This window comes from Heptranchias perlo, unplaced genomic scaffold (genome assembly GCF_035084215.1).
Source record: "Heptranchias perlo isolate sHepPer1 unplaced genomic scaffold, sHepPer1.hap1 HAP1_SCAFFOLD_192, whole genome shotgun sequence".
NCBI lineage: Eukaryota > Metazoa > Chordata > Chondrichthyes > Hexanchiformes > Hexanchidae > Heptranchias > Heptranchias perlo.
The window spans coordinates 228,879-250,022 of record NW_027139187.1 but is presented as its reverse complement, the minus strand read 5'-3'; the positions used below and the strand labels follow the sequence as shown (position 1 = coordinate 250,022).

Below are 21,144 nucleotides of genomic sequence, written 5' to 3'. Positions count from 1 at the left end.
CAGTACTCGTGGTGGGTCTGACCAGACCCTGTACAGTCTGATCGTGACTTCCTCTGACTGTATTCTCCTGTTTTGGATTTGTTGTCCAACATTATTTTATCTTTGTTGGTCACAGCTCTGTGTTGTTTGGATATGTTTCGTGTTGAGTTTCCTGAGACTTGTAGCCTCTGCTGGTTTGCATTGTTTGAACTCTCTTTGCCCCTCTGATGAACCTTTTAACTTTTTCTGTATATTTTTCTATTCCTCCCAGAGATCTCCTTCACCTTCCTCTCTGCAGGATTTGTAAAGGTTATTTTTTCCTCTTTATATCAGTTTTAATTTGTTTCTTAAACCATTTTGGGTCTGGTCTGAGCTGATTAGTTTTCGGTTTGTGTTTACTGAGCCCAGTTTGCTGTATTCTGGCTCCAGATTGTAAAATTGTAATCATGTTTTACTGATTTTGGTTCTGACCTGCTACTGCAGGACTGAAAGGGTTAATCTTCAGACAGAGTGAATCATGAAAGTGAAACTAACATCGTCACTCCCTGCACCGGGTGTTTATAAGAATTTCACTTCCTGCTCTGGTTCCTCAGTCTCTCTTGTGCTGTGTGAAAGCTGCTTCAGGTGCTGGAGGGATGGAGCCTGGAGCTGATCCAGCCGATGTCGTGTGTGATTACTGTGTCGAGAATCCATCCCCAGCTGTGAAGACGTGTCTGAAATGTGAAACATCTTTTTGCTCCAGTCATTTAAAACCACATCTGCTGAACAAGGCCTTCAGTGGACACACCCTAATCGAACCTGTGGCTGATGTTGCAGACAGGCAGTGCGTTGACCATAAGAAGGTCCTTGAATTCTATTGTGAAGATGATGCAGAGTGTGTGTGTGTTTCCTGTGCAACAACAGGGAAACATAAATCCCACACACTGCTGAGCCTGGATCAGGCACAAGCTGCAATTAAGGTGAGTGACACAATTCCTGATATTAAATACAGTGAGGGAGAGTTTTCCTGTTAATGACCAACATTAATCGAACTGATTGCAGACAGTGCTGATTTAGCCCAGTGTTTTCTTGCTGCCCTGGGTCTGGGTTTACGGCTGTTTGTTTTTCATCAGTCAGATTTGCTCCGTCCCCTTTCTCTTACAGTCTGTCTGAGAGAACAGGGTGGGCAATGGGATGGGTATGAGAGTGGCCCAGGGTGACTGCCCCTCACCCACACTCAGCCCCTCCTGATGAGGGCACTGTTGAGCTCAGTAATTCACTGTGTGGGCACCTGTGAGAACTGGCCCTCCATGGCATAGGGCTGTAGAGCAGAGCATGTTGTAGCCCTGTGTAACGCTGGGGTATTCTGCCATCTGACCAGCAGGGAGAGGACCATCACCGGTGGGGGGAGTGAGGGACACCCACGGGGGGAGACTCAGGGGCTGGGGGGAGAAACTGTTTCTCACAACAAGAGGGAATTGGTGTTTGAGCAATGCTGGTGTGACTGAGTCTGTCTCCCTTTCCCCTCGGCTGATTCCTGGAAATGGAGGAGCTGAGTCCGTGTGAAAATGCAGCACACGGTGAGTCAGTGTGAAAAGAAGCCGGTGTGTGTGTGGTTCCTCAGTTTATACAGGGCAGGGAGCACCTCTTTACTGAGAGTCACAGAAGGGAATATTTCTGCTCAGGGCCCAGACACTGAGAATCCCCCAAACCACTTTCTATCCACACCCAGTGGGGTCACTCCTGGAACGGAATCATTTCCCTTTTACATTCCAGTTTCAATCCCTTTTATTCCTCCTCTGTCAAAACTGCTCACTACTCCAGGATTATCCTGGAATGTAAGATAATCACCGGCTTCTGTTCTCCACTATCAGCAAGACCCCTCTCTCCTGCCCCTCCACCCTCACCTCCAACAACAAGTGCAAGGAGCTCATGATCTTCTTTATCAGGTAGATTGAGACAATCCGTTCAGCTGCCTCTGCTGCTTCCCTCCCTTCCCATCGCCGACCAAACCAATCTTCTCCCAAGTTTCCCCCCTGTCCTTGCCCTGAACTCACATCTCCATTTTCTCTCCTAACTCCCCTCCTGCAATCTCCGTGCTCATCTTGTCCATGAGACCCACTTTCTGCTCCCTCCACCCAATCCCACTATTCTGCCGACCACCCAACTTCCCTTCCTGGCCCCCATGGTCGCTGATATTACAAATAGTTCCCTCTCCTCTGGTACTGTCCAGCTCCCTTTCAGATCTCCCATCATCACCCCCTCCTCAACAAACATACCTTTGACCCCTCTGTCCTCGCAAACTATCGCTCCATCTCCAACCTCCTTTTGCTCTCCAAAGATTTTGAACGTGTTGTCGCCTCCAAAATATGAGCCCATCTTTCCCACAACTCCACGTTTGAACCCCTCCAATCAGATTTCGATCTGTGCCACGGCACTGAAACGGTCCTTATCAAAGTCACAAATGAGATCCTATGTGACTGTGGCCGTTGTGCACAATCCCTCCTCGTCCATCTCGATCTGTCTGCTGCCTTTGACATGGTTGACCAACCATCCTCCTTCAAAGCCTCTCCTCCGTTGTCCAGCTGAGTGGGACTGCCCTCGCCTGGTTCCACTCTCACCTCTCCAGTCATAGACAGAGAATTTCCTGCAATGGCTTCTATTCCCACTCCCGCACTGTTACCTGTGGAGTCCCCCAAGGATCTATCCTTGGCCCCCTCCTATTTCTCACTTACATGCTGCCCCTTGGCGACATCATTTAGAAAACAGAATGTCAGGTACCTCATGTACGCTGACATCACCCAGCTCGACCTCACCACGAACTCTCTCGACCTCTCCACTGCCTTTGATTGGTCACGCTGCTTATCCAACATCCAGTCTGAGATGAGCAGAAATTTCATCCACTGAAACATGAGGAACATCGAAGACATTGTCTGAGACCCCCTCCGTCACAAACTCTGTTCCCTCGTTACTGATTCCATCCCCCTCCCCGGCCACTGTCTCAGGCTGAACCAGACTTACAGCAATCTCACCATCCTATTCGACCCGGAGCTGAGCTTCTGTCCCCATGTCCTCTCCATCACTAAGGCTGGCTACTTCCATCCCCGTAATATCACCCATCTCTGCCCCAGCCTCAGTCCATCTGCTGCTGAAACCCTCATCCATGTGTTACCTGGAGACTCGACTATTCCAATGCTCCCTGGTCGGCCTCCCATCCTCCACCCTCCGTAAACTTGAGCTCATCCAAAATCTCTCCGCCTCTCCATCTCTCTCTCTCCTCCATTAATTTCCTCCTTAAAATCAATCTCTTTTACCAATCATTTTGTCACCTGTCCGAATGTCCCCTTCTTTGGCTCGGTGTCAATTTTTGTCTGATTACCTTCCTGTGAAGGGCCTTGGGAGGTTTTACTGTGTTAAAAGCACAATATAAATGCAGGCTGTTGTTATTGTTTTAAACACTTTCCAATCACCTTTACAGGAAGAATTGGAGAGAGAAATCGAGAGGCTTCGGGGAGTCCAGCAGAATTGTTCCAGCAAACAGCGAGACTTGGAGAGATCAGAAGCTGAAATAAAGGTGGGTAAAGTGGGACTGGATTTAGAAAGGGTTTCTCTCCCCGCTGAGTCAATGAGCACATCAGAAACAGGCCTTCCAAACCAGGCTGGTTGTGTTGGGGCCGAGTCACTGATTACACTGAGTTCCCCGTGTGTTTGATGTGAGGGGGAGCTGCTTAACTCTCCCTGCACCTCCCAGGGAATATTATTACATCACTTGGGCACTGGATTGACTGAAACAGACACAGTCAGAGGCTGGGAGTTGGAGACTTGCCCTGAAGCCTGTATCAGATGAACATAGAAAGGAAGAGGAAGAAAAGACCATTAGCCCCAGCGAGCCTGCCCCATGCAGACAGGGTTCAATCACACACACCACTGATCCACCCCGAACCATGTACTCACCTGGGAAAGGCAAACAGAAGAGAGAAAAAACACCTGCAGACAATTGAGGACAAACTCTGGGAAATTCCTCCCCAGCTCCCTTTCAAAGGGTGGGAGTGACTCCATACCCCCCACGTGTTCAGGGAGTTTGTTCCAGAGATCGAGGACTCTGGGGTCTAACCTAACTCTGTGCCTATGGATTTTACACACAGGCCCTCTAGTCCTACCATCCCGATCCATCTCAAGTACCTCACCCAACGAGTGAGTCCAATAATCCCTCGATCATTTTAAAAACCTCAATCATGTCCCTCTCGGCCTGCCTTTCTCTAAATCGCCCTCCCTCTTGGAGCTGATCCTCAGAACTAAAATCCATCAGACTACGTGTCATTCTGGCCACCGTCCTCTCCAGAGTCTCAATCTCCTTCACCAGGTGTGGGCACCAAAACTGGACCCATCACTCCAGGTGTGGATGGACCAGGTGGCAGTGCCATACACAGTCTAAATACAGTGCTCTTTCTATTAAACTCAAGGCTCAAGGCAACACTCGTTAAACTCTGTTTTCTCTCCCAGTAGACCCTCCCCCACTGCTTGTCCATCTTTAACGGGTGATTGAGTAGTGATCGAAACAAACTGTCCCGTCCCTGGAAAGTGCCGTGTGCTCAGGGTAAGAGCTGTGTGGAAGGGCCGTTTGTAATGAGAGTTGGTTTGGGTTTCAGACACGAATCAATGAGCTGAAAGGAAAGCTATCGAAGAGCTTCTCTGAATGGAGGAGACAGCTGGAAGAAGATGAAGAATACGCACTGAAACTGATCGATGAGGAGGGGCTCCGAGCTCTCTCTCAGATTAGAAGCTGTTCTGAAGCATTAAACAAGAGGATGGAACAGATTACATTAATAGATGGAGAAACCCAGAGTCTGGTACAGAGGGACCATCTCTCCTTTATTCAGGTACATCTTCAATATAAACAGGGCCATGTCTGGGGAATGGGGCGTTTCTGTGAGGCTGGTGAGAGGGCTGAATTGTTTGAAGATTGTTGGTGGATCCCAGCATTGGCGCTGCCCCCTCAGCCCTGCCCTCGGAGTGTTGGCGCTGCCCTCTCAGCCCTGCCCTCAGTGTGTTGGCGCTGCCCCCTCTGCCCTGCCCTCGGAGTGTTGGCGCTGCCCCCTCAGCCCTGCCCTCCGAGTGTTGGCGCTGCCCCCCAGCCCTGCCCTCAAAGTGTTGGCGCTGCCCCCTCAGCCCTGCCCTCGGAGTGTTGGCGCTGCCCCCTCAGCCCTGCCCTGGGAGTGTTGGCGCTGCCCCATCAGCCCTGCCCTCGGAGTGTTGGCACTGCCCCCTCAGCCCTGCCCTCGGAGTGTTGGCGCTGCCCCCTCAGCCCTGCCCTGGGAGTGTTGGCACTGCCCCCTCAGCCCTGCCCTCGGAGTGTTGGTGCTGCCCCCTCAGACCTGCCCTCGGAGTGTTGGTGCTGCCCCCTCAGCCCTGCCCTCGGAGTGTTGGTGCTGCCCCCTCAGCCCTGCCCTCGGAGTGTTGGCGCTGCCCCCTCAGCCCTGCCCTCGGAGTGTTGGTGCTGCCCTCCTCAGCCCTGCCCTCGGAGTGTTGGTGCTGCCCCCTCAGCCCTGCCCTGGGAGTGTTGGCGCTGCCCCATCAGCCCTGCCCTCGGAGTGTTGGCACTGCCCCCTCAGCCCTGCCCTCGGAGTGTTGGCGCTGCCCCCTCAGCCCTGCCCTGGGAGTGTTGGCACTGCCCCCTCAGCCCTGCCCTCGGAGTGTTGGTGCTGCCCCCTCAGACCTGCCCTCGGAGTGTTGGTGCTGCCCCCTCAGCCCTGCCCTCGGAGTGTTGGTGCTGCCCCCTCAGCCCTGCCCTCGGAGTGTTGGTGATGCCCCCTCAGCCCTGCCCTGGGAGTGTTGGCGCTGTTCCCTCAGCCCTGCCCTCGGAGTGTTGGTGCTGCCCCCCTCAGCCCTGCCCTCGCAGTGTTGGTGTTGCCCCCTCAGCCCTGCCCAGGGAGTGTTGGCGTTGCCCCCTCAGCCCTGCCCAGGGAGTGTTGGCGCTGCCCCCTCAGCCCTTCCCTGGGAGTGTTGGCGCTGCCCCCTCAGCCCTGCCCTCAGAGTGTTGGCGCTGCCCCCTCAGCCCTGCCCTCGGAGTGTTGGTGCTGCCCTCCTCAGCCCTGCCCTCGGAGTGTTGGTGCTGCCCCCTCAGCCCTGCCCTGGGAGTGTTGGCGCTGCCCCCTCAGCCCTGCCCTCGGAGTGTTGGTGCTGCTCCCTCAGCCCTGCCCTGGGAGTGTTGGCGCTGCCCCCTCAGCCCTGCCCTCGGAGTGTTGGCGCTGCCCCAGGATGGAGTGCAGTGAAATGTGGGATTATTGCCCATTCCTGTGACTGGCCCCACCTACTGTTATACACTGAACTCTTTACTCTCAATCCCAAATTCACTCTTTGGTTCCATTGGGTGTTGATTTGTTCGTTGACTGATTTGATCTCCTCTCTTTATTCACAGATCTTGAAGCAGCTCCTTTCCAGGTAAGTTCCTCTCAGTCATACAGTACCTGCTGCTGATAGGGAACCTTCCCCTGTATCTGGGAGAGGAGTGAAAGTAGAAGCACCGCTTGGAAACCTTCCCAGATAAGGTGCTTTCAAACGGTGGGAATATTGAGTGATGTTTAACTGTGGTTTGAGGGGTTATTGGCTCAGGCAGCCTGTGGGAAATGGGAGATTCCACATGTACACTGACGACCCCCAGCTCTACCTCACCACCACCTCTCTCGACCCCTCCACAGCATCTGATTTGTTACGCTGCTTGTCCAACATCCAGTATTGGATGAGGTGAAATTTCCTCCAATTAAATATTGGGAAGTTCGAAGCCATTGTCTTCGGTCCCCACCACAAACTCCGTTCCCTAGTCACCGACTCCATCCCCCTCCCTGGCCACTGTCTGAGTCTGAACCAGACTGTTCCCAACCTCGACGTTCTATTTGACCCTGAGCTGAGCCTCCGACCCCATTTCCTCTCCATCACCAAGACCTCCTACTTCCACCCCATAATATCACCTGTCTCAGCATCTGCTGCTGAAACCCTCATCCATGCTATTGTTACCTCTGGACTCGACTTTTCCAATTCTCTCCTGGCCGGCCTCCCATCTTCCACCCGCCATGACCTTCAGCTGATCCAAAACTCTGCTGCCCGTATCCTAACTCGCACCAAGTCCCGTTCACCCATCACCCTCTGCTCACTGACCCACATTGACTCCCGGTCCAGCAACGCCTGGAATTTAAAATTCTCATCCTTGTTTTAAATCCCTCCATGGCCTCGTCACTCCCTATCTCTGTAACCTCCTCCAGCCCGACAACTCTCCGAGAACTCTGCGTTCCTCTAATTCTGGCCTTTTGTGGATCCCCGATATGCTTCACCCCACCATCGGCAGTCGTGTTTTCAGCTTTCTAGGCCCTAAGCTCTGGAATTCTCCCCCTAAACATCTCCTTCTGTCTACCTCTACCTCTCCACCTCTCTATGTCTACCTCTCCACCTCTCTACCTCTACCTCTCCACCTCTCTACCTCTACCTCTCCACCTCTCTACCTCTACCTCTCCACCTCTCTACTTCTACCTCTCCACCTCTCTACCTCTACCTCTCCACCTCTCTACCTCTACCTCTCCACCTCTCTACCTCTACCTCTCCACCTCTCTACCTCTACCTCTCCACCTCTCTACCTCTACCTCTCCACCTCTCTACCTCTACCTCTCCACCTCTCTACCTCTACCTCTCCACCTCTCTACTTCTACCTCTCCACCTCTCTACCTCTACCTCTCCACCTCTCTACTTCTACCTCTCCACCTCTCTACCTCTACCTCTCCTCCTCTCTACCTCTACCTCTCCACCTCTCTGCGTCTACCTCTCCTCCTCTCCATGTCTACCTCTCCACCTCTCTACGTCTACCTCTCCACCTCTCTACCTCTACCTCTCCACCTCTCTACGTCTACCTCTCCACCTCTCTACGTCTACCTCTCCTCCTCTCTACCTCTACCTCTCCACCTCTCTACGTCTACCTCTCCACCTCTCTACGTCTACCTCTCCTCCTCTCTACATCTACCTCTCCACCTCTCTATGTCTACCTCTCCACCTCTCTACATCTAACTCTCCACCTCTCTACATCTAACTCTCCACCTCTCTACGTCTACCTCTCCACCTCTCTACGTCTACCTCTCCACCTCTCTACGTCTACCTCTCCTCCTCTCTACCTCTACCTCTCCACCTCTCTACCACTACCTCTCCTCCTCTCTACCTCTACCTCTCCACCTCTCTACGTCTACCTCTCCTCCTCTCTATGTCTACCTCTCCACCTCTCTACGTCTACCTCTCCTCCTCTCTACCTCTACCTCTCCACCTCTCTACCACTACCTCTCCTCCTCTCTACCTCTACCTCTCCACCTCTCTATGTCTACCTCTCCTCCTCTCTACGTCTACCTCTCCTCCTCTCTATGTCTACCTCTCCTCCTCTCTATGTCTACCTCTCCACCTCTCTACGTCTACGTCTCCACCTCTCTATGTCTACCTCTCCTCCTCTCTATGTCTACATCTCCACTTCTCTACGTCTACCTCTCCTCCTCTCTACGTCTACCTCTCCTCCTCTCTACCTCGACCTCTCCACCTCTCTACGTCTACCTCTCCACCTCTCTACATCTACCTCTCCACCTCTCTACGTCTACCTCTCCACCTCTCCACGTCTACCTCTCCACCTCTCTACCTCTACCTCTCCACCTCTCTACGTCTACCTCTCCACCTCTCTACGTCTACCTCTCCACCTCTCTACATCTACCTCTCCACCTCTCTACGTCTACCTCTCCACCTCTCCACGTCTACCTCTCCACCTCTCTACGTCTACCTCTCCACCTCTCCACGTCTACCTCTCCACCTCTCTACCTCTACCTCTACCTGGGAGGCTGTTCCTTCTCCTCTCCTCACTTCACATGATTGTAGAGAGTGTGATCCTGCAGAGAGGGGGGAGCACAGACTGGAGACGCTCGGGATAATAATAATTATTAATAATGGAAAGATGAGGGCTCCAGTGCAGAGAAACTGGACTGAACTCAGTCGGCTTTGAAAATCACAAACTGAGCTGAAGTGGCAGCAAACCAGGATCCCACTGCATGTGTGGAGATCAGTGTGAATGCAGGGAGACTGCAAATCCCGGGATTCTGCCATTTTTAGGATGGGTTGCTGCGGGGTCTCAGTACGAGCATTAGAAGGGGTGCAGGTTGTTGCACTGATCACTCGTTCCCCTTTGGGTTTCTGATCTGAAATGTCCCCACTGATAAAAACATTCTCTCCTCTTTCATTCCAGAGTGACTGAGACTCGGAGAGTCACAGACCCAGATGTTCCAGCGCTCACCCTGAACCTGTCCAATATATCTCAACTTATCCAGAAGAGGCTGAATGGATTGGAAAAGTATCACTCAGACATACTGGGAATCATTGGTAAGAACGTGCAGCTTTTCTCCAATATAAGGGACTGAGAGCAGGTCGGGTTAGTTGTGTTCAGACAGCTGGGAATATCCAAAATAATTCAGGAACTTACAAAGACACAGACACACACGCCCTGTCACAGAGACTCACACAGACACACACGCCCTGTCACAGAGACTCACACAGACACACACGCCCCGTCACAGAGACTCACACAGACACACACGCCCTGTCACAGAGACTCACACAGACACACACGTCCTGTCACAGAGACTCACACAGACACACACGCCCCTTCAGAGACTCACACAGACACACACGCCCTGTCACAGAGACTCACACAGACACACACGCACTGTCACAGAGACTCACACAGACACACACGCCCCGTCACAGAGACTCACACAGATACACACGCCCTGTCACAGAGACTCACACAGACACACACGCCCCGTCACAGAGACTCACACAGACACACACGCCCCGTCACAGAGACTCACACAGACACACACGCCCTGTCACAGAGACTCACACAGACACACACGCCCCGTCACAGAGACTCACACAGACACACACGCCCAGTCACAGAGACTCACACAGACACACACGCCCTGTCACAGAGACTCACACAGACACACACGCCCTGTCACAGAGACTCACACAGACACACACGCCCTGTCACAGAGACTCACACAGACACACATGCCCTGTCACATAGACTCACACAGACACACACACCCTGTCACAGAGACTCACACAGACACACACGCCCTGTCACAGAGACTCACACAGACACACACGCCCTGTCACAGAGACTCACACAGACACACACGCCCTGTCACAGAGACTCACACAGACACACACACCCTGTCACAGAGACTCACACAGACACACACGCCCTGTCACAGAGACTCTCACAGACACACACGCCCTGTCACAGAGACTCACACAGACACACACGCCCTGTCACAGAGACTCACACAGACACACACGCCCTGTCACAGAGACTCACGCAGACAAACACGCCCTGTCACAGAGACTCACACAGACACACACGCCCTGTCACAGAGACTCACACAGACACACACGCCCAGTCACAGAGACTCACACAGACACACACGCCCTGTCACAGAGACTCACACAGACACACACGCCCTGTCACAGAGCCTCACAGACACACACGCCCTGTCACAGAGACTCACACAGACACATACGCCCCGTCACAGAGACTCATACAGACACACATAAGAACATAAGAACATAAGAAATTGGAGCAGGAGTAGGCCAATCGGCCCCTCGAGCCTGCTCCGCCATTCAATAAGATCATGGCTGATCTGATCCCAACCACAAATCTAAAGAACACAAGAAGTCGGAGCAGGACCCGGCCACATAGCCCCTGGGCCCTCTCCGCCACCCACAGGGCATTGACCGATCCGAACTCAGCTTCATGTCCAATTTCCTGCCCGCTCCCCATAACCCCTAATTCCCTTTACTTCTAGGAAACTGTCTATTTCTGTTTTAAATTTATCTGATGATGTAGCTTCCACAGCTTCCTGGGGCAGCAAATTCCACAGACCTACCACCCTCTGAGTGAAGAAGTTTCTCCTCATCTCAGTTTTGAAAGAGCAGCCCCTTATTCTAAGATTATGCCCCCTAGTTCTAGTTTCACCCATCTTTGGGAACATCCTTACCGCATCCACCCGATCAAGACCCTTCACAATCTTACATGTTTCAATAAGATCGCCTCTCATTCTTCTGAACTCCAATGAGTAGAGTCCCAATCTACTCAACCTCTCCTCATATGTCCGCCCCCTCATCCCCGGGATTAACCGAGTGAACCTTCTTTGTACTGCCTCGAGAGCAAGTATGTCTTTTCTTAAGTATGGAGACCAAAACTGTATGCAGTATTCCAGGTGCGGTCTCACCAATACCTTATATAACTGCAGCAATACCTCCTTGTTTTTATATTCTATCCCCCTAGCAATAAAAGCCAACATTCCGTTGGCCTTCTTGATCACCTGCTGCACCTGCATACCAACTTTTTGATTTTCTTGCACTAGGACCCCCAGATCCCTTTGTACTGCAGTACTTTCCAGTCTCTCGCCATTAAGAAAATAACTTGCTCTCTGATTTTTCCTGCCAAAGTGCATAACCTCACATTTTCCAATATTATATTGCATCTGCCAAATCTCCGCCCACTCACCCAGCCTGTCTATATCCCCTTGCAGGTTTTTTATGTCCTCCTCACTCTCTACTTTCCCTCCCATCTTTGTATCATCTGCAAATTTTGATATGTTGCACTCGGTCCCCTCCTCCAAATCGTTAATATAGATTGTAAAGAGTTGGGGACCCAGCACCGACCCCTGTGGAACACCACTGGTTACTGGTTGCCAGTCCGAAAATGAACCATTTATCCCAACTCTCTGCTTCCTGTTTGATAACCAATCCTCCACCCATGCCAGAATATTACCCCCAATCCCGTGATTTTTTATCTTAAGTAATAATCTTTTATGTGGCACCTTGTCGAATGCCTTCTGGAAGTCTAAATACACTACGTCCACTGGTTCCCCTTTATCCACCCTATACGTTATATCCTCGAAGAACTCAAGCAAATTTGTCAGACATGACTTCCCCTTCATAAAGCCATGCTGACTTTGTCCTATTAAATTATGCTTATCTAAATGTTCCGTTACTGTCTCCTTAATAATAGACTCCAAAATTTTACCCACCACAGATGTTAAGCTAACTGGCCTATAATTTCCAGCCTTCTGCCTACTACCCTTTTTAAATAACGGTGTTACATTAGCAGTTTTCCAATCTGCCGGGACCTCTCCTGAGTCCAGGGAATTTTGGAAAACTATCACCAAAGCATCCACAATCCCTACTGCCACTTCCCTCAAGACCCTAGGATGGAAGCCATCAGGTCCAGGGGATTTATCCGCTTTGAGTCCCATTATTTTACTGAGTACCATCTCCTGAGTGATTTTAATCGTATTTCGCACCTCCCCCTCCCAGAGCCCCCTGTTTGTCCAGTGTTGGGATATTCTTAGTGTCCTCTACTGTAAAGACTGAAACAAAATATTTGTTCAGCATTTTTGCCATCTCCATGTTTCCCACCATTAATTTCCCGGTCTCATCCTCTAAGGGACCTATGTTTGCCTTAGCCACCCTTTTTCTTTTTATATAACTATAGAAACTCTTGCTATCTGTTTTTATATTTTTTGCTAATTTCTTTTCATAATCTAACTTCCCTTTCTTAATCAATCCTTTAGTTACTTTTTGCTGTCTTTTGAAGAATTCCCAATCTTCTATCCTCCCACTAAGTTTGGCTACCTTATATGTCCTTGTTTTTAGTCGGATACTATCCTTGATTTCTTTACTTAGCCACGGCTGGCTGTCATTTCTTTTACACCCTTTTTTCCTCAGTGGAATATATTTATTTTGAAAGTTGTAAAATAACTCCCTAAATGAACACCACTGCTCATGTACCGTCTTACCCTTTAATCTATTTTCCCAGTCCACTTTAATCAATTCCGCTCTCATACCATCATAGTCTCCTTTATTCAAGCTCAGTACGCTTGTTTGAGAATCAACCTTCTCACCCTCTAATTGGATATGGAATTCAACCATGTTGTGGTCGCTCGTTCCAAGGGGATCCTTAACTAGGACATTATTAATTAATCCTGACTCATTACACAGGACCAGGTCCAAGGTTGCCTGCCCCCTTGTAGGATCAGTTACATACTGCTCAAGAAATCCATCCCTGATGCACTCAATGAACTCGTCCTCAAGGCTGCTCTGCCCAATTTGATTTGTCCAGTTAATATGATAATTAAAATCCCCCATAATTATGGCTGTTCCCTTATTACATGCCCCGACTATCTCCTGATTAATACTTCTTCCAGCAGAGTTGCAACTATTAGGAGGCCTATATACTACGCCCACTAATATTTTTTTTCCCTTATTATTCCTTATCTCCACCCAAACTGTTTCATTATCTTGATGCTTTGTCCCAATATCATTTCTCTGTATTACAGTGATTCCTTCCTTTATTAACATAGCCACCCCACCTCCCCTTCCTTCCTGCCTGTCCTTCCTGATCGTTAAATACCCTGGCATATTTAATTCCCAGTCGTTGTCACTCTGCAGCCATGTTTCTGTAATGGCCACAAGATCATACCCATACGTAGTTATTTGTGCCGTTAACTCGTCCATTTTATTACGAATGCTACGTGCATTCAGATAAAGAACTTTCAAATCTGTTTTGTGACGCTTAGTTCCTGCTTTTTCCTTTTTTAACACTTTACCTATTACTCCATACCTTCTGTCCCTTCCTGTTACGCTTTCCTCTCTCTCCCTGCTCAGGTTCCCAACCCCCTGCCACATGCCCTGTCACAGAGACTCACACAGACACACACGCCCCGTCACAGAGACTCACACAGACACACACGCCCTGTCACAGAGACTCACACAGACACACATGCCCTGTCACATAGACTCACACAGACACACACGCCCTGTCACAGAGACTCACACAGACACACACGCCCCGTCACAGAGACTCACACAGACACACACGCCCTGTCACAGAGACTCACACAGACACACACGCCCTGTCACAGAGACTCACACAGACACACACGCCCCGTCACAGAGACTCACACAGACACACACGCCCTGTCACAGAGACTCACACAGACACACACGCCCTGTCACAGAGACTCACACAGACACACATGCCCTGTCACATAGACTCACACAGACACACACGCCCTGTCACAGAGACTCACACAGACACACACGCCCCGTCACAGAGACTCACACAGACACACACGCCCTGTCACAGAGACTCACACAGACACACACGCCCTGTCACAGAGACTCACACAGACACACACGACCCGTCACAGAGAATCACACAGACACACACGCCCTGTCACAGAGACTCACACAGACACACACGCCCTGTCACAGAGACTCACACAGACGCACACGCCCTGTCACAGAGACTCACACAGACACACACGCCCTGTCACAGAGACTCACACAGACACACACGCCCCGTCACAGAGACTCACACAGACACACACGCCCTGTCACAGAGACTCACACAGACACACACGCCCTGTCACAGAGACTCACACAGACACACATGCCCTGTCACATAGACTCACACAGACACACACGCCCTGTCACAGAGACTCACACAGACACACACGCCCCGTCACAGAGACTCACACAGACACACACGCCCTGTCACAGAGACTCACACAGACACACACGCCCTGTCACAGAGACTCACACAGACACACACGACCCGTCACAGAGAATCACACAGACACACACGCCCTGTCACAGAGACTCACACAGACACACACGCCCTGTCACAGAGACTCACACAGACGCACACGCCCTGTCACAGAGACTCACACAGACACACACGCCCTGTCACAGAGACTCACACAGACACACACGCCCTGTCACAGAGACTCACACAGACACACACTCCCCGTCACAGAGACTCACACAGACACACACGCCCTGTCACAGAGACTCACACAGACACACATGCCCCGTCACAGAGACTCACACAGACACACACGCCCTGTCACAGAGACTCACACAGACACACACGCCCTGTCACAGAGACTCACACAGACACACACGCCCTGTCACAGAGACTCATACAGACACACACGCCATGTCAGAGTCTCACACAGACACACACGCCCTGTCACAGAGACTCACACAGACACACACGCCCTGTCACAGAGACTCATACAGACACACACGCCATGTCAGAGTCTCACACAGACACACACGCCCTGTCAGAGTCTCACACAGACACACACGCCCTGTCACAGAGACTCACACAGACACACACGCCCTGTCACAGAGACTCACACAGACACACACGCCCTGTCACAGAGTCTCACACAGACACACACGCCCTGTCACAGAGACTCACACAGACACACACGCCCTGTCACAGAGACTCACACAGACACACACGCCCTGTCACAGAGACTCACACAGACACACACGCCCCGTCACAGAGACTCACACAGACACACACGCCCCGTCACAGAGACTCACACAGACACACACGCCCCGTCACAGAGACTCACACAGACACACACGCCCCGTCACAGAGACTCACACAGACACACACGCCCTGTCACAGAGACTCATACAGACACACACGCCATGTCAGAGTCTCACACAGACACACACGCCCTGTCACAGAGACTCACAGAGACACATACGCCCTGTCACAGAGACTCACACAGACACACTCGCCCCGTCACAGAGACTCACACAGACACACACGCCCTGTCAGAGTCTCACACAGACACACACGCCCTGTCACAGAGACTCACACAGACACACACGCCCTGTCACAGAGACTCACACAGACACACACGCCCTGTCACAGAGTCTCACACAGACACACACGCCCCGTCACAGAGACTCACACAGACACACACGCCCTGTCACAGAGACTCACACAGACACACACGCCCCGTCACAGAGACTCACACAGACACACACGCCCCGTCACAGAGACTCACACAGACACACACGCCCTGTCACAGAGACTCACACAGACACACACGCCCCGTCACAGAGACTCACACAGACACACACGCCCCGTCACAGAGACTCACACAGACACACACGCCCTGTCACAGAGATACACACAGACACACATGCCCCGTCACAGAGACTCACACAGACACACACGCCCTGTCACAGAGACTCACACAGACACACACGCCCTGTCACAGAGACTCACACAGACACACACGCCCCGTCACAGAGACTCACACAGACAGACACGCCCTGTCACAGAGACTCACACAGATACACACGCCCTGTCACAGAGACTCACACAGACACACACGCCCTGTTACAGAGACTCACACAGACACACACGCCCTGTCACAGAGACTCACACAGACACACACGCCCTGTCACAGAGACTCACACAGACACACACGCCCTGTCACAGAGACTCACACAGACACACACGCCCAGTCACAGAGACTCACACAGACACACACGCCCTGTCACAGAGAATCACACAGACACACACGCCCTGTCACAGAGACTCACACAGACACACACGCCCAGTCACAGAGACTCACACAGACACACACGCCCTGTCACAGAGACTCACACAGACACACACGCCCCGTCACAGAGACTCACACAGACACGCACGCCCAGTCACAGAGACTCACACAGACACGCACGCCCTGTCACAGAGACTCACACAGACACGCACGCCCTGTCACAGAGACTCACACAGACACACACGCCCTGTCACAGAGACTCACACAGACACACACGCCCTGTCACAGAGACTCACACAGACACACACGCCCCGTCACAGAGACTCACACAGACACACACGCCCTGTCACAGAGACTCACACAGACACACACGCCCAGTCACAGAGACGCACACGGACACACACGCCCTGTCACAGAGACTCACACAGACACACACGCCCCGTCACAGAGACTCACACAGACACACACGCCCTGTCACAGAGACTCACACAGACACACACGCCCCGTCACAGAGACTCACACAGACACACACGCCCTGTCACAGAGACTCACACAGACACACACGCCCAGTCACAGAGACGCACACAGACACACACGCCCTGTCACAGAGACTCACACAGACACACACGCCCTGTCACAGAGACTCACACAGACACACACGCCCTGTCACAGAGCCTCACAGACACACACGCCCCGTCACAGAGACTCACACAGACACACACGCCCCGTCACAGAGACTCTCACAGATACACTCGCCCTGTCACAGAGACTCACACAGACACACACGCCCTGTTACAGAGCCTCACAGACACACACTCCCCGTCACAGAGACTCACACAGACACACACGCCCTGTCACAGAGACTCACACAGACACACACGCCCTGTCACAGAGACTCACACAGACACACACGCCCCGTCACAGGGACTCACACAGACACACACGCCCCGTCACAGAGTCTCACACAGACACACACGCCCCGTCACAGAGACTCACACAGACGCACACGCCCTGTCACAGAGACTCACACAGACACACACGCCCCGTCACAGAGACTCACACAGACACACACGCCCTGTCACAGAGACTCACACAGACACACACGCCCCGTCACAGAGACTCACACAGACACACACGCCCCGTCACAGAGACTCACACAGACACACACGCCCTGTCACAGAGACTCACACAGACACACACGCCCCGTCACAGAGACTCACACAGACACACACGCCCCGTCACAGAGACTCACACAGACACACATGCCCTGTCACAGAGACACACACAGACACACATGCCCCGTCACAGAGACTCACACAGACACACACGCCCTGTCACAGAGACTCACACAGACACACACGCCCTGTCACAGAGACTCACACAGACACACACGCCCCGTCACAGAGACTCACACAGACAGACACGCCCTGTCACATAGACTCACACAGATACACACGCCCTGTCACAGAGACTCACACAGACACACACGCCCTGTTACAGAGACTCACACAGACACACACGCCCTGTCACGGAGACTCACACAGACACACACGCCCTGTCACAGAGACTCACACAGACACACACGCCCTGTCACGGAGACTCACACAGACACACACGCCCAGTCACAGAGACTCACACAGACACACACGCCCTGTCACAGAGAATCACACAGACACACACGCCCTGTCACAGAGACTCACACAGACACACATGCCCAGTCACAGAGACTCACACAGACACACACGCCCTGTCACAGAGACTCACACAGACACACACGCCCCGTCACAGAGACTCACACAGACACGCACGCCCAGTCACAGAGACTCACACAGACACGCACGCCCTGTCACAGAGACTCACACAGACACGCACGCCCTGTCACAGAGACTCACACAGACACGCACGCCCTGTCACAGAGACTCACACAGACACACACGCCCTGTCACAGAGACTCACACAGACACACACGCCCCGTCACAGAGACTCACACAGACACACACGCCCTGTCACAGAGACTCACACAGACACACACGCCCAGTCACAGAGACGCACACAGACACACACGCCCTGTCACAGAGACTCACACAGACACACACGCCCCGTCACAGAGACTCACACAGACACACACGCCCTGTCACAGAGACTCACACAGACACACACGCCCCGTCACAGAGACTCACACAGACACACACGCCCTGTCACAGAGACTCACACAGACACACACGCCCAGTCACAGAGACGCACACAGACACACACGCCCTGTCACAGAGACTCACACAGACACACACGCCCCGTCACAGAGACTCACACAGACACACACGCCCTGTCACAGAGACTCACACAGACACACACGCCCTGTCACAGAGACTCACACAGACACACACGCCCTGTCACAGAGACTCACACAGACACACACGCCCTGTCACAGAGCCTCACAGACACACACGCCCCGTCACAGAGACTCACACAGACACACACGCCCCGTCACAGAGACTCTCACAGATACACTCGCCCTGTCACAGAGACTCACACAGACACACACGCCCTGTTACAGAGCCTCACAGACACACACGCCCCGTCACAGAGACTCACACAGACACACACGCCCTGTCACAGAGACTCACACAGACACACACGCCCTGTCACAGAGACTCACACAGACACACACGCCCCGTCACAGGGACTCACACAGACACACACGCCCCGTCACAGAGTCTCACACAGACACACACGCCCCGTCACAGAGACTCACACAGACGCACACGCCCTGTCACAGAGACTCACACAGACACACACGCCCCGTCACAGAGACTCACACAGACACACACGCCCTGTCACAGAGACTCACACAGACACACACGCCCAGTCACAGGGACGCACACAGACACACACGCCCTGTCACAGAGACTCACACAGACACACACGCCCCGTCACAGAGACTCACACAGACACACACGCCCTGTCACAGAGACTCACACAGACACACACGCCCCGTCACAGAGACTCACACAGACACACACGCCCTGTCATAGAGACTCACACAGACACACACGCCCAGTCACAGAGACGCACACAGACACACACGCCCTGTCACAGAGACTCACACAGACACACACGCCCCGTCACAGAGACTCACACAGACACACACGCCCTGTCACAGAGACTCACACAGACACACACGCCCTGTCACAGAGACTCAGACAGACACACACGCCCTGTCACAGAGACTCACACAGACACACACGCCCTGTCACAGAGACTCACACAGACACACACGCCCTGTCACAGAGCCTCACAGACACACACGCCCCGTCACAGAGACTCACACAGACACACACGCCCCGTCACAGAGACTCTCACAGATACACTCGCCCTGTCACAGAGACTCACACAGACACACACGCCCTGTTACAGAGCCTCACAGACACACACGCCCAGTCACAGAGACTCACACAGACACACACGCCCTGTCACAGAGACTCACACAGACACACACGCCCTGTCACAGAGACTCACACAGACACACACGCCCCGTCACAGGGACTCACACAGACACACACGCCCCGTCACAGAGACTCACACAGACACACACGCCCCGTCACAGAGACTCACACAGACGCACACGCCCTGTCACAGAGACTCACACAGACACACACGCCCTGTCACAGAGACTCACACAGACACACACGCCGTGTCACAGAGACTCACACAGACACACACGCCATGTCACAGAGACTCACACAGACACACACGCCCTGTCACAGAGACACACACAGACACACACGCCCTGTCACAGAGACTCACACAGACACACACGCCCTGTCACAGAGACTCACACAGACACACACGCCCTGTCACAGAGACGCACACAGACACACACGCCCTGTCACAGAGACTCACACAGACACACACGCCCTGTCACAGAGACTCACACAGACACACACGCCCTGTCAGAGTCTCACACAGACACACACGCCCTGTCACAGAGACTCACAGAGACACATACGCCCTGTCACAGAGACTCACACAGACACACACGCCCTGTCACAGAGACTCACACAGACACACACGCCCTGTCAGAGTCTCACACAGACACACACGCCCTGTCACAGAGACTCACAGAGACACATACGCCCTGTCACAGAGACTCACACAGACACACACGCCCCGTCACAGAGACTCACACAGACACACACGCCCTGTCACAGAGAATCACACAGACACACACGCCCTGTCAGAGTCTCACACAGACACACACGCCCTGTCACAGAGACTCACACAGACACACACGCCCTGTCACAGAGACTCACACAGACACACACGCCCCGTCACAGGGACTCACACAGACACACACGCCCCGTCACAGAGACTCACACAGACACACACGCCCCGTCACAGAGACTCACACAGACGCACACGCCCTGTCACAGAGACTCACACAGACACACACGCCCTGTCACAGAGACTCACACAGACACACACGCCGTGTCACAGAGACTCACACAGACACACACGCCATGTCACAGAGACTCACACAGACACACACGCCCTGTCACAGAGACACACACAGACACACACGCCCTGTCACAGAGACTCACACAGACACACACGCCCTGTCACAGAGACTCACACAGACACACACGCCCTGTCACAGAGACGCACACAGACACACACGCCCTGTCACAGAGACTCACACAGACACACACGCCCTGTCACAGAGACTCACACA

General features: G+C 52.9%; 1 protein-coding gene across 1 annotated transcript in view; it reads left to right on the top strand.

Annotated features, from left to right (window-relative positions):
- The first annotated feature begins 614 nt into the window (after positions 1 to 614).
- Positions 615 to 21,144, top strand: part of LOC137309934 (E3 ubiquitin-protein ligase TRIM39-like) — a 130,670-nt gene continuing 110,140 nt past the window's right edge. The window contains exons 1-5 of the mRNA XM_067977936.1: positions 615 to 938; positions 3,437 to 3,532; positions 4,608 to 4,838; positions 6,377 to 6,399; positions 9,218 to 9,351. Coding sequence (XP_067834037.1) covers positions 615 to 938; positions 3,437 to 3,532; positions 4,608 to 4,838; positions 6,377 to 6,399; positions 9,218 to 9,351 — 808 coding nt within the window. The remainder of the gene's footprint in view (positions 939 to 3,436; positions 3,533 to 4,607; positions 4,839 to 6,376; positions 6,400 to 9,217; positions 9,352 to 21,144) is intronic.